The 15,229-nt window shown below is 42.0% G+C and overlaps 1 protein-coding gene across 1 annotated transcript in view; it reads left to right on the top strand.

The window, feature by feature from the left end:
* Positions 1-452: 452 nt before the first annotated feature.
* Positions 453-15,229, top strand: part of LOC104617387 (ubiquitin-conjugating enzyme E2 E1) — a gene marked incomplete at its 3' end in the record, with an annotated part of 35,481 nt that continues 20,704 nt past the window's right edge. The window contains exons 1-2 of the mRNA XM_010282699.1: positions 453-604; positions 2,742-2,792. Coding sequence (XP_010281001.1) covers positions 453-604; positions 2,742-2,792 — 203 coding nt within the window. The remainder of the gene's footprint in view (positions 605-2,741; positions 2,793-15,229) is intronic.

Genomic DNA, 15,229 nt, shown 5'->3' with positions numbered 1-15,229 from the left:
TCCCTCCCGCCTCCCCCACGTGCCTCCCGGGAACCCAAGGGACCGGAGCTGTTCCATTTTTATCTCCTACACCCCTAGGCTGGGCAGTGGTGGGGGGTGATGGCTCCCCCTGTGCATGCAGTTTGGGGGAGATTAGAAGGAATTGCTTTGAGCTTCCCTGATCCTCACAGTCGTCCTCATTCCAGTCTCCTCTCCTTTCGCACTTGCTTTTTGAGAGGAAGCTTTAAAAGTCCCTTTCCCCCTGCTCCTCGCAGGGGAGGCTACCACTCCTCCTGCTTCGACTACGGCCTGAAGAGGAGAGGGAGACATGAGGATCCTTTAAAAGGAGCATGACCCAAACACAGAGCGAGATTGTCAGCAGCCTTTCTCTGTGTGTGTTTGTGTTCACTGTTTGTTCCCCACGCCCCATGGTGTCTCCTCTCCAGGTTGGGGTGTGTGGTGGGGGGGTCGCTATGTCGGATGACGATTCGAGGGCCAGCACCAGCTCCTCCTCATCTTCATCCTCCAACCAACAGACAGAGAAAGAGACAAGCACGCCTAAGAAGAAGGAAAGCAAAGTCAGCATGAGTAAAAACTCTAAGCTGCTATCTACCAGTGCCAAGAGGTGAGGCTGCAGTCAGTTTTCTCACTGATTCACTGCATCCTCGCTCCTTCCTCATTTTGCTCCATTCCCCCACTGCTCCCATTCCTCATCTCTAGCCCTTATGCTCAACCTTTCTACATGAAGCTGCCATTGTCTCACTTTTCTCTGCATCTGTGTGGTGAGTGCCCAACTTCACTGCTCTCTGGTGTCTCTTCCTGCTTCTTCCTCTGTTGCATCCCAAATATTTTCCTGTCTTTTCTTCCTCCGGGCTTTTATTCTGTCCCTCAATTATTTTTGCTGTCTCTTTCCTTATTAGCATCAGTTATAGGGATGGTGTAGGATTGGCACGTAGGACCTTAATTCCTTCTCTGCAATTAAGGTGTACTGGAGGGTGCGTGGTCCTGAGTAAGGCATTGCATTTCAACATCGGTTTCCCCTCTCTGTAAGCTGAGATTGATCTAGAGTAGCTTTTTTTTTTCTTTCCAGGACTGCTTTTGGGATTAATTAATGTTTGTGAAGAGTTTTGAGTTTGCTTGCATTGGGGGAGTACATTACAGTGCAAGTGGTGTAATGTGGCCCCAAATCTTTTCCACCAAATATATTGCTGTTTTTCTGTCTGCTCATCACTTATATTGAATTTTCTGTGTGTGATTGGATGTTGACTAGAATAAATAATCTACAGCAAGTCCACTTGTGGACATTCTGCTATAAAAGAGTCTTTGCTCATGGCACAGGGTGGGTTGGGTTTTTTTTGTTTTGTTTGAGAATGAAATCATTTTTATTCCAGAATAATGTCTACATGGGCGAGAGATGCCAGTATAGAATAGTAATTCCATAACAGCTACGTGAGTTTCCTTCACCTGGACATACTCTTGGAGCCACTCGCTTTTTTAAAAAACCCAAATTGTTACCCTTTGTTATTCTGTGTTTCACCTGAATTCAGCACCATTCTGCTCCAGGGACCTAAGCTGACAAATGGAAGTTTTCAAGCAAACTTGCAGTACTTCAGTAAGAATGATAAACCATCTCAGTGAACAGCTTTGCCAAGCAGCACAGAGAGGTTGAATCTGTAGGTGTCAGAATTGACTGGGGTTTTATGCAAATGCTCTGTCGTTGCAAGTGAGTTCTCTGTGGCTTTGTAGAATTTAGGCAGTTTGGTTATTCCAGATCTCCACTCAGCAGGTTTCCATGGCAAACTGACATGGATAGTGGCAAGCGGTGTTTACGTGTCATGCCCGTAACTATTTAAAAAAGAAGATTGTAAACTGGCTAATATGAAAAGGCTGTGGTTCTCACGTACGACAAGGGGAAGAGAGGCAGAAGATGCTGGCTGAGTTTAAAGGAGAAGGGAGGCAGACTGAGTGCTGGGTGGGGAAATCTGGAGGGGAAGCCTGAGTGACAGTAATGGGACTCCAGGGAAGAGGATGATAGCTGGTTGGGCGTTTTGTGGCAAAAGCAGCGTGAGCCCAGAATAGTCTGGGCAGGGAGGACAGGGTGTTGTCTGAATGTGGTGAAGAGAAGGAGTGTCTGGAGTCCTGAGGGAGGGGACATGGGGATGTTGTGTGGCTCTTGAGGGTGAAGAGGGGAGAATTGAAGGTGGCAGGAATGTACAGGAGCCTCGGAAATAGATACCCACCTTCCTTTAAGCGTCCTTGGAAATAGTGCAGTTTTCCACTCCCTTGGGGCTGGTGTTTTTTTTCTCCGGATGGTGATGGGAAGCTGCGGGGGGAGAGGGAGGGAGCTAATTTGGCAATGACTTTCTCTCAATCCAGCAGGACAAAATTCCTTTTCAGATTGCAGTTTCCTCCTAGCGCTTGGTGCATCACGTTTGCTGAGGGTTTCCCTCGTTTACGGACTGGTTGGCACAGTAAAGTGGACAGTCTTTTCCGCTGCCCCTGTGTGGTTGGCACCTTTATGGGAGCATACAGCAGTGCACCTGCCTGGGTTCAGCGTGCAGTGCCTGTCTGCGCCTCTGCCCATCTCTGTGACAGGATGCCTGTCCTGCTTGGTGTGTTTGGACTGGTGGGAGGCTGCAGCTGAGAGTGCCTCTCTCTTCTGTAGTGTTGCATATTCACAGTGACAGTATGTAAGGCGTATGTGTTAACTGCTATCCCACACAGTGATTTACCTTTGTTCCTTCTCGCTTTTATTGCCACAGGATTCAGAAGGAACTGGCTGACATCACCTTAGATCCACCTCCCAACTGCAGGTTGGTGTCGATTCCTTCCCTGAGGAGGGTGGGGAAAGGTGAGGGGCTGAAGTGTGCTTGTGTGTGTTGTAACTGTCCTCAGATGCTCTGGACAGAGCAGAGGAATGGCTATTTAGGTGGCTGACAGTACTTTTGTGAATGCTTGGATGACATTGAATAGGTTGGGTGGGAGGGGTCCAGAGATTATATGTGTTTTTATATGAGTTTTCTCTTTGTTTTGGGGCTTGTTTTGGTTTTGTTTTTTAACAATTGCATTTCAATCTGTTATACTGCTTTGTGTGTATGTTTCCAAAACTGGCCTATAAAGAGGAGTGTGAAAACTTTCTCCTTGTTTGTTTTTTCTGGTTTATAAATCTAATGCCTGACTGCACTGATCTTACATAAATAAGAATCCTGCCAAGGAAGCAGAGAATAGTAAAATGCTACAAGCTTTTTAGCTCAGAGAGTTCTGTTGTGAGCAGTAACTTACAGTGGAAGAGAAGCGTGAATTTATCACTCAGTGGGTGCCCTACAAGAGCACACGTGTTGGCTGATGAAATTACAAGCAGGGATATTCTGTTGCCCTTTATAGAGCAGTTTGTGTTTGTTTTTGTTTTAGAAACTTGTATGGTTTGTTTAAAACATCTTGCAGGTTGATTTGGTTCATTGCATGGTGGCCAGAGCCTCTTTGCATTTGGAGAGGAGACAGTAGTAGTGTAACATCTTTGGTTGTGCTTGCTCATTCGAGAGGAAAGTTGCTTTTGGTCTGGTCTGTGTTCGCTGTAGTTGCCAAGGCACAACTCTGTTCCTGTTTTCTTGCTGTGGCTGAGGTTTGAGGCCTTTTGATGTTGGTAATAGCAGAAATCAGAGAAAATTCTGTTTATAAATAACTATTTAAGTTGGTCTTAAGTTGTCTCCACAAATGCATGTAAACCTTATCATTGAAGCTTTTTGCCGCTGTTAGTCTGCAGGGTGGCATTAGTGCAAGAGTCAGCCTGACAGGTCCAGAGCTGCTCTTTCAGTACCAGTCCCAAGGATCATAATTAGTGAAAGGAGGGGTGGGATGAGGCATGTGAGCAGAGGTCTAGGCTGATACTAGGATTTTTGTGCTGTTTGGAAGATAACTGGTGAGCCATGACAATACTGTTCTAGTGACAGTAACGACTACCTGAATATTACAAGAGCTTCCAGCTCTTGGGCTGGAGGTGTGTGTCCTGTCTGCGTCCTGGCTCTGTGTCAGGATTAAATCCACATGCCTTCCCCTCCTCCTCCCACCATATCCTGATTTTCATGGGGAAAAAAACCCAGAAGCATAGCTCAGAAAGGCACTGTGGCTTGCTCTGTAAGATAACTGAGTCTGGATGCTCAAGGTGCTGAGACTCCAGTCTGAAATTTGCAAATCTGTCCGAAAGTTGTGGTAGTGTATGAGTATGTCAGATTGCAGGCTTCATCTGAAGGTTTGTGTAAATAATATTAGAACCATAATTTGTCCTTGTTTCAGTTGGCATCATTCACAGGTAAAGACAAGCTAGTAGACTACCTCTCAAAAGAGAATATAGTTGTGATTTTTTCTTTTTTTAATTACGTAGACCACTGAGGATAATGCACTTCAAGACCCACATAATAAGTTTTTGTTCTTTCAGCCTTTATAAACATTTCTAATGGTAAAAATTAGTTCATAGTACAAGTAATGATGATTAATCTTCACCTGTAATGCAATTACAAGTATTCTGCATTCCTTCCGACCTTCAGATGAGTGACAGTGGAGACTGGCAACTCTTGCAAATAATACAGGAAGCTGGTGTAATTGTTACTGTCTCTTAATATGTTGATAGGTAAGAAAACGTGAGTGGACGGGTTCGTGTGTGTGTGAGACCAAAGGAGTTTTGGTATTGCTCATCTTGGGGTGAAGTCATCCTACTTCAGTAAAGGTAGTGCTGAGAGCGAAGGAGAACAGCTCTGCTTATGGCTTAATGAGGTTCCAGTTGCACAGTCAAGCACTGGGAGTTTGCTTCTGTAGCAGCTGGTTTGTAGATGGGTGGGCAGGTGCCGATTGCCACACCAGTGAGATGAGTTTCAGCTATCGCAGTTACGGGGAAAGTTCACCTCTTATGGAAAAAGAAATAGAAATAGTCAATCTGTGAGTGTGAGGAGATTAAGCAAGTGAGAGACTCTGGTTGCTGCGTGATGTTTAAGGTTGCCAAAATTTGCTCTGGGGAAGCCTGCTAACAGTGTCACTGCTTTCCTTTATTTTTTTTTTTCCTTCGTATGAATGTTATTAACATGCTGTGAGGGAGGTATTAAATATGTAGTTCCAGAACTTGGTTTCAATTTCCTGCCTTCATGACCTTGCTTATCATCACCTTTCCTCTGACCTCCAGCCCCTCATCTCTCTCCTGCCTTTGTGCCTCTGCACACTTTTTTCAGGTGTCGCTGGAGGGGAGGGCAGTCCTTTTAGGCATCTCACTCTGCTGCAAGACTAATCTCAAAACTTACATATTCAGGAGGCTATATAGAATACCAGGTACTGCCTATTCTGCTGTCAAATTCAGGGGTGCCAAAGTCACAGAAGTCACATTTGAAAATGTGCGTCCAAAACTGTATCCCATGTTATGTTGGAAATGTCATATTCTTTTTTTCTACTAGACGTTTGTTCTTACACCCCTCACCACCGTCTTTGTATAGTCCCCTCTTCTGTGCTGTGCCTGGTGTTTGATAGCAGTTCATTGTTGGCTGTGCTTTAATTTTTGGGCTCGTTGCAAAGTGCTGTTCTTCTTCTAGTCTTACTGCAGTAATGGGAGTTCAAGATATTTAACACATCCCAGAGCAGCTCTGCATATTGAAAGAAAAAGCTTTAGGTTGTAAATGATTTTGAGTAAGAACTGTTTTATTTTTCTTCTTATAAAACACCACATATAAGATGCAATTACAAATAATGAAAACCATTTGATATTTCAAACAAAATAACTTAAAAACAAATGAGTTTCATTTTTATTTTTGTAGCTTGCAGTGACCGTATTTTCATGTGTAACCCACAAATCATCTGTTTAAAAAAAAAAAAAACAAACACTAAAACAAACAAAAAAAACCCCCAAGCACACTCAACACCCTGTGATTGAGCAGCTGTGTGGGTTTTACACATATGTGGGTAATATGAGGGGAAGTTTATCCCAGAATTTCCTCTCCCCTCAGTAGTTTCCTTGCTTCTGGTTTTCCATAGCTTGCCTGAGTCCCCCAAATGCTTACTTGTGCTCATCTCCCATTAACTGCTTCATCATCTCTTGTAGTCCCTTTGCCCCTCATGTCTCCCTCCCCAGGCTGTGATTTTGGTTTTACGTGGACTAGTAAAGTTACTTGTACAGAGGTGCAGAATATGTGCATGGAAATGCAGTCTACGTTTGGCCTGCATTCAAAAAATAGATTTTTGGACTTGAAGACTTTTTCTAGAAATATATATTTAATACATGTCACAAATTTGTGGGTTCCTGATGGAGGCAGTTCTGTCCTCATAAGTGTCCTAGTGTAATGCATGTGTGGCGTTTGGCTGCTTTTGAATGGTTCTTAGTCCTCTTCATCGTTTTCGGTAGGCTGGTGCTCTAGAGATCTTGAATGTCTGCAAGATGATTTGACCTCTGATCATTAATACTAAGTTAGGAAAGTTAAGTGAGGCTTTCAAGTTCAAAAGGTGGTTAGTGGTTAATATGAATTGGAGAATAACTGTTTAGACCTAAAGTGTTTTAAATTCTTTAAGAGAATGCCTGGTGATTTCTTCTCCTACTTTGTATTATATCAGAAGGTTATAGCTCTTGTTTTAGAACTTAGAGGAGGTACGCAGAGACTTGTGAGTTTTGGTCTTCTGTATATGTTGGTGACAGAGGAGTATGTCATGTCTTTGCTTTGGGTCGTGGAAGTCTGCGTCCGTGACTGTCTGCAGATGTCAAAATACGGTTCCATCTTGCTACATAGGCAGACGTGATGTTTGTGCCAAAACTTTCCTTCTGTCACTGTGACGAAGTTTCCAAAGCTTTAACAGAAGTTAATTAAAGCTTTAACTACTGTTTATTCTCTTTATGTTATTTATTTGACCTCTGTATCGAAGCTTCTCCTGATAGTAAATCTGCTTATTGCTGTGAACTTATGAAATAAATGTTTTTCCCCATTTTAGGAATGGGGAGTTGCAGCACACAAAAACCGAGTGACTTGTCCAAGGTCATGCAGGAAGTCTGTGGCAAAGTGGAGAAATGAATGTAAATCTCCTTTTGTTTCAGACTAACTGGCAGCTGAGCTGTTCTGCTGGAACTGTGTGCATCGGTTGCGTTATGAGCAGGGCTTTGAATTTGTGCTTTATTGGGTGTCTGGTATTGACTGTATGTAAGCATGGTAATTTAGTGTTATTTTTCCCATCTGTGTAGAGGGACCAAAATGGATATTAACTAGAATTAATGTTTTTTAATCTTTCTTACCCAAACTGAAACAAGTTTGTCTCCACATGGCTCATTTAAGTCCATATAGGCCAGACCAGCTGTTATTTAAACAAAAATTTTCAAACCTTTACTGAAGGAGGCATTTGCCTGCAAGCCTTACCATCGCTTCAGAGTAAAATGCTATCACAGATTCATTATTTAAATAATAATAAAATACAGTTGTGTTTCCTGGCTCCTTCAGCCCAGTTTTTGTAAATTCACAGAATAAGGACCAGATCTCCCTGAGAGTCTTGTGAAAGTTAACTGTCAGCACTTAATAAATATATGTCTTAGTATAGATGGTAGGGAGAAATGCTCTCCACTGTAATGTGTAGAGTATTCATAGTTTTCAAAACTTTGCAATGTGGAATTAAGATTTCTTGGCTAGAGAGAAGTCTGCAGAAAATGTGTGGCTCAGAGGCAGTTTTGAACTCAGTAGTTTCATATTATAATTAATATATTTTATCTACATACCATGAAAGTCTGGCATTTGTTTTGATTACATTTGGTTTTACGGTGCTTGTAATTTTTTGCAAATGTATTTTCTAAATACCTCCAACTCCAATAATGCTTTAAGTGCTTTTGCTTTTAAATCTAGTGTATTGTCTAAGGATGGATTGTCACTGTTTAAACTACAATATCAGTGTTGTTTTTATTATTTTCCTGTGTGGAATAGTCCTTCCTGAACATAGCCGTATTCTAGCATAAACTTGCTGGTCTTAATTTTGTAATTAAAAAGCTTAATTTTGGTATGATTTTTTTTTTTTTAATGTGCACACTCAAATTATTACATCAAGAATAACACAACTACTGGGTTTTACTTCCTTGTAGAAATAAAAAATGCAGATCATGTTAAAGGAAAATTAGCAGCTTACAAAAGTGGGTTTAGCACTTTTTTTTTCTTTTTCCCCTCGTGTTGTTTCTCCAAAATGGGAGTGTTTTTTGTGAGAAGTTTCCAGCCGTAGGATAGGAAGGACCTTCGTAATTAGTGCTGTGTGTAGCTGAAAAATATCTTTTGTCGTATAAACTACCAGTGCTTCAGCATTCCCTCCCCCCTTTGTTTGGCACATGATCCCTGGAGAAATAACTCTTCCTTTTGAAACGGTGTATTAACTAATTTAGAGATCCTCTGCAGCTGTGTATGGTCTAGCTTGCAAACCATAAAAATAATACCATTTCTACACTCGGTGAATTTGAAGTATGTGCAGGTAGCAGCTCCTGCAGGCGAAGTCCTCTGCCTGACGTACTCAGACAATAGCTGCACAGGAGCAGCTTCTTTACTGTGGATTGATTAGTTAATATTACAGGAATTCACCTTTCTGAAGATACTCCTGCTTTTATTTATTGGCTCCCTTTAAAAATCAGAAATGTTTTGATGGCCAGGCTGCTCCGATGCTGTGGCAGGAGCTGGGTGATGCTGTGGTAGATTTTGTTTGGCTCATCCTGGCTCAGTAATTCCCAAATGAACTGCATTCTGTGCTCTTGCATGCCAAACATCGGAACGATGAATCTTGAGAGCGGCTGTGAAATTGTATCATGGCTAAGAACAAAGAGGATTGAAATCCCTTCTGTGCACTGTCTCTTGTACACCACTTAATTTTATTATTTGACTTTCAGCTTTGCTGCCCTTGGAGGGCACTGTGCAACTGTGTTTATGATTCTGCGTATATGTTTTATCTGACAAACTCTAATATTTCCTCTTGGTTATGCAGCCTTTAATTTGGTTTTGTTTCTGTTGTATTCCAGCTCTGCTTGTCTAGATTTTTATATTGGATATGTGTATAGCAGCAGGTTATGTGTCTGGTTTTGTTTTAAGAAATATTCAGCGTACGTGTACGGTACTTTATAGGCATAAATGGAAAACACTGTGTGTGGAGTATTTATACTTTAAGGGCTTGAATCTATCTTGTCTTTTTATATGAAGACAAAATGATCCATGGAGAACTGGCTAGTCTAGGGGGTTGAGAAAGTGATGGGGGACGGTTTTGTGTTTGAGGATTTCAGCAAGGGCAGGTTGCTAGTGACAGAGAGCTTTGTGCTTTCTGAAGAATGGCTTGGTCTTGAGAGCTGGTAAGATGCCGCCTGACAAGACGTTAACTTTGGCCCCGCTGTCGAAAGGGTTTGTTCTGCGAATGGAGACCGAGCTCACCTCCACCAGTCCAAGCTGTGTCGGTGGATTAAGGTTATTGATGAGTTAGTGCATAGTGAAACTTCTGCAGCCTCTGCCTGCACTCTTCTGTAGTTGTACATGACGGACCGGCCTTCCATTCGGCATCTCCCTGAAAGTATTTAATGTGCTAAACAAGAAGAAGATACCGCTTTACGTGAATGTGCTAAGAGATTATGGCACATCTGTGCAGACTTGCACAACCACATACAAAGTTAAGGGCAATGCTTTCTCCACCAAAGAAAGTGCTTTAAGTTAAATTAATGATTTAATTTAGTCATTATAGTAGAATCTTGCCAATCTGTACATTTATTTGAATGGAATAAGTTTAGGCTCATTTTTCCCTCTGAGGCTTAACAGTGGAGGTCTAAATGCTGCCTTAGTTATTTTACGAGATGAACTAGAGAAAATGTATTGTCAAGTACTATAAATAAAGTACAACTGTCAAAATAAACACTGTACACTCTGGAATTCAGAGGGGTTTTCTTGTTTCTCTTGCCAATTTGCAAATTTCAGCAACATGCAGTTGGTCCTCCAAGGCATTTGTGGAAAGTGTCATGGTTACTACAGTGCATTTAATACATATTTTCTGTGCATGAGGGGCTAATTGACATTACCAGGGGAATAAATCACAGATCTGTATGCTTAACTGCAACATCCAAAATGCAATGTTCTGTTCTTCATTAACTTGGACTCCCTGGGATGGGAAGCGGGGGAGAAAAGGAGAATGGGGCATGCAGATTGTAGCTCAGGGCAAATGTGGTGTTTGATTTCCCACACTCCCTCCAATCTCTTCCATGATTTCACAACTGAAAATATAGATCAGGTAAGATGAAGTTGAGCTGTTTTGAGAACTGGGTCCAGGACAAGTTTTGGCAGTTCATTTGTTTAAGAGAAAATACAAAGTAATTGGATTATAGAGTCTGTACAATTAATGATGTAGAGTCCTGTTAAATTTCTTTGCTTCTGTATTTCTGTGAATCAGTGCAGAATTCAGGGCTTGATTCCTCTGATTCCTCCAGGGGCTTCAACTTTTAGAGTCAAAAGTGAGTGTAAACCAAATCAGCATGTTAGTTAGATGCATTGTGCACTTTCTTTGTATCAGTGTAAACAATTATTGAAGAGATTAGAGAACTGCATTTCTCACCTTTCCCTCTGGAGCTGCTGGACTCACCGAAACAATCTTGAACTGGTACTGAGAATTGTAAAGGCAGTGGTAGGTGCTGTGGGCTAGAGGGCTGGTCCTTCCCAGGGCAGGTGGACTGCTAATATTTAATGCTGTTTCTGCTGTGGGTATCTGAGCAATAGATTTTTGCCACTGAAGCTAATTCCAGTGCCTATTAAGGAGAAGCCAGGAGAGGGGTCTGTGGGTCTTTTCTTTCTTTCTTTCTTTCTTTCTTTCTTTCTTTTGATGCCTAGGATCCAACAGAGAATTGCACACTGGAGTGAAAAGGCCCGTAACCATTAAAAATTAATTCTAGAGTCGAAGGTGTCTTTTCACAATAGATGAATTAACGAAAAGAAGAAAAATACTTCTAGTATGGATGCAAAACGTTGTCAGAGTTCTTGGAAACAACAGCAAAGCTTCAGGGCAGTAGCTATTGTTATACAAGGAAGCCTGTCAAGGTAACTGTCTCAAAGGTTTTACATGCAGCTTGAATATCTTCACTGAAATTTTAAGGTGCTAATTTAGGTGATGACTGTTCCGGATCTGCCATATGTTTGAAATTTTCAAGTGGAGAATTTCTAGAAAGTTTCAATGTGTTATTTTGTATTCTGAACAAGTGTAGACTGCTCTGAGAAGTGGCCTGTAAATGGTGGAGAAGGTGCAATATATTTAATGAAAGCAGGGTTTAACTGTTGCAGATGGTTTTGAAAGATTGCTAAAATGCACACTGTTGTAGTAACATAGTTTTAAAGGGATTATATCAATACTGTAGTAGACCGCAAAAGGTCGTTTCATCAGAAGTTTCTGATCAATCAAACTGATTGTTGTAATACTATATTTGCACATTATTTCCCGTATGTCTTGGTAACCTTTTTAAAGGAGATAAATTAAGTGATGCATGCAAGCTTTTATAGCTGGTGTCCTCCCTGACTTCCCTGTAAGTAGTTTATCAATAAGAATTGTCTAGTTTTGTTTTTGATGGGGTAATTCTCAATTTGAGAATCTCATCACATTTTTGTAGTGCTTTGGCTTCTGATAGAAGTATTTATGCTTACTTATGCTTGGGGGTCTGCGGGAGAGAGAGAAAAGACTGAAGACTTTAAATAGCTGTGCCAAATAAAATCTCAAAATGTCATGAATCTGACTGGAGTTCTCCATTGCATTAAAGCTATGGCAGTGCTTTCTTTCCTACTTCAAATCGAACTTCAACAGCACCGTTGTGATCTAGGAAATCGAGCAAGAAGATGTATAGTAGCGACAAGGGTGACCTAGGAGATCTAGGTTTTGAATGTAACTAGTATCAGGCCTTCAGCTGCCCTACTGCATGTCTTTTAGTTGCATCCCAGGATTGAAGTCGCTAGGGAAATTTTAATACTTTCTTTAGAATAACATTTTTCCAATTTTTTTTCATTCCCTCACCCCCCTTATGAGGTTAATCAAATTGCAGGCATTGGTGAGACTGAGAGAATGAATGAGTTGCAGTTGAGGAATGGAAAAGGACATAAAACTCGAGGCAGAAGGGTGTTACATTTCTATGGACAGCAAGATTGTGCAAGGTGTTAATGGTGACTGTAAGGGGCATCAGAGAGAGATGGCCCATCAGGGTAGCAGAGGCAATTTTGCACTGGTTGCTGAAACGGTTGCCGCAAAGGTGGAAGCGGAGACAGACTGATTCTTCATCTGCTCCAGCAATTTAGTTCCACTTTCTTATTGCCTTCTCTAAGGAGCAGAATAGACAGGGCATCCTCCTCCAGAATGAATGGGGAGGGCCATCTATGGGCCAACCTCATCTTGGGCATGAGTGAATTTTAAAATCAGGTAAGCATGCAAGCCGCAACAATAGTTTTTGCTGGGCTGCTTGATTACACCCCACCTGGGAGGCAAAATATTCATATAGCAATAAAGTCAATGCATTTATACAGTCTTACACTGTTTACAGTGCTCTGTAAATCAAGAAGGCACAACCTACGATACCTTGAAGAATACACATAACAGGTGCCCAACCGTATCTTTGCAGGCCTGCTTGAACTACTGGATGAGCCACATGTGGCTCTTGAGCCATGGTTTGTCCTCCTAGAAGTGCATGAGCGAGATGTGAGGAGTGGAAGAAGAAAATTGGGGGAGCAATAGCAAGGAAGGAGCAGAGGGAGAGAAAGGCAGAGGTGGAAATGGAGGCAGCAGGCAGAAGCAGGGGAGAGAAACAAGTAAGCAAGCAAAAAGGGTAGGAAAGTTCAAAAATCACTTCAAAGTCAGTCAATCGCAATCAAGTAGACTAGTATTAAAGATAGGAAGTTGCAAATTTAATTTGATGATGGCCCTGTGAACCTGCATCTCCCAAAAGAGCACACCTTGCTTTTGTAGCAACTGGAAGAGAAGCATGGCAAGAGCGTTATTCAGTACATTCTGTAATACTCGAAACAGAGATGGTAACTGAAACTGTTCAGGGTTCTTTTTAGAACAGATTAAGTTCTTCTACCCAGTAGGCAGTGGAGTTCTGGAAGCTGTTCCTGCAGGAGATTGTAGAGGCAGATAGTATCACGACACTCAAAAGATGGGTTGAACAAATTCATGGGCAACAGGTCCATAAAGAAACACAAAGAGGAAAGTCAGGGATGCACCCTTTAGCACCCGTAATCCAGTGGCTGTGGATGCTGCAGGAGTACAAGGGGAATGGACTGCAGGTAGTGGCCACAGTTGCCTATTCTGAGGAGTATCTGCTCTGACCACAGCCAGGAGTAGGGTACTGAATTAAGTGACCCCAGATGATCTTTCTACATTCTACATGGAGCACCCACAAAATTACCTCCTCCCCCACCCCATTGTCCCTCATTCCAGTGCACTAACTTCAGTCTCTTACCTGTTTCCTTGTTCCACTTGACATTGCTTTTAGCCACATAAAATGTTCAACTTCTGCCCTTTATGGAACAGTTCTTGCCTCTCTTCTTTTTATACTTGGCTGTTTAAAGCAAGCCCGCATTTTCTGTCACTCAGCCACTTCTCCTTGCTTTTGTGAAGGGTTAACCTTCATGTGTTTGTCTTGCTGAATTTAGACTGTAAAATTTTCAGGGCAAAGGACTTCATTCTTGTCTGTGTTTGCAAAGTGGTATGTAAATTTCCAGCTATGTTTAAATGTTCTTTAATAATAAAGTAGGTTTAGTCCTTGGGCTTGTAGATATCTCCCTATCCCCCTTGCAAAAGAAAAAAAAAAAAAAAGTTCTGCTTATGTTGTGACATTGCATTTTGGTTTTTTCCTTATCTGATTGAGGTAAATAAGCAAGTCGTTTTATTCAGCAGCTATTGTATTATCTTGAATATGTGATTTGGTTATTTTCTGGTGTTATGCACATCAAGGTTATCACAGCTGTTACTTTGTGATACTACTACATTGTAATAGGATAATGTGTTTTGAGATATATTAATGTTGTTGTGTTTTTTTTTTTCCCCTGGGTAGTGGCAGAGAAATAATAAAGGTGTCCAACAGCTAATCTCTTTCTTTGCTGTCATTGTGCTCCGACTTCACCTTCCACCTCAATAACTAGGAGGACTGTAACTATTTGTTAGGGAAATATTAGTTAAATTGGAGAGCCATTAGATGTGCTGAGACATTCCAATTTAAAGTACTTAGTATTCAGTGTGTGTACTTAGCTCCTAATGACTATAAATATTATGTTACGTTTGAGGTTTTGTATCAGGTATCTCTTGTACATTGTTTTTTTTTTCCACAGAAAATGCAAATTTTCTAACCCATAAACAGTGCAAGCTCTACTTTCTACATTGCTTTACAAGGCTTTTTGCTCTGCTTCTCACAGTAGAGTCTTATTTATGAGGAGACGTAAGGTTCAGACAAATAATTTAGCTTTGGGATTGTTCAGGCGCATGTTTCACTGCAGTGCTAAGTAGTAGAGAACTAGCCATTTAGGACATATTTAATAATTAGTACTGGGTTTTGTCAGGAAAGACTGAAAAATAGGGATTGGCTAGTGGAGCCTTTGTACGGTAACACTTTGCAGCAGGGACGCGATGGACTGGCAGGGTCCAGCCGTAAGCTGTAGCTGCGGAGTAAAGGGCTGAGGGTACGAGGGGGTGCGCTGTGACCTCTCATGGCTGGCCGAATAGCTGGGTGGGATTTGTTAGCGATTCACAGCTTGGCTTAAAGAGAGATAAGGAAGGAGTGCTGCCTGGGGTCTGGATCTGGGAAGGAGACTTGTCTCCTACCTAGTGAAGTCTGTTCCATTTGCAGCGGTCTTCATCGATTCAGAACAAATTGGGGGGAAAAAGGATGGAGCTAGAGTTAATGGCTGAACTATGACACACTAGGAAAGAGCGCAAATACAGGGTGGCGTTAGATGTGACCCTTAAGAGCAGAGAGCAACAGGGAGAAAAATGCATTTTGCCAGATCCCTTTCCACTAGCAGACCTGCCGGTCTCTTGCGCAGGTTCTCAGCTCCCTCCGTACTTCTTTCCTAGGCTCTCACTTCATTGCAGTCCAGCGTGCCCCAAGTCACCGGTGTGGTGCAAGCTCTGCAGAGGAGAGCTAGTGTGCCTGTTCTGGAGCTGGGCCTCTTTCTGCTAACCATCTCAGCCTTGTAAGGAACGGTGCCAGTGTCTTCTGCCTCCTTATCCTGCTGAGCTGAGCAAGTTCTGGCCCCTTCTCTTTCCT

Source organism: Phaethon lepturus, unplaced genomic scaffold (assembly GCF_000687285.1).
Source record: "Phaethon lepturus isolate BGI_N335 unplaced genomic scaffold, ASM68728v1 scaffold2622, whole genome shotgun sequence".
Taxonomy (NCBI): domain Eukaryota; kingdom Metazoa; phylum Chordata; class Aves; order Phaethontiformes; family Phaethontidae; genus Phaethon; species Phaethon lepturus.
Note: the sequence above shows the minus strand (reverse complement) of the source record. Positions and strands in the feature narration are given on the sequence as shown.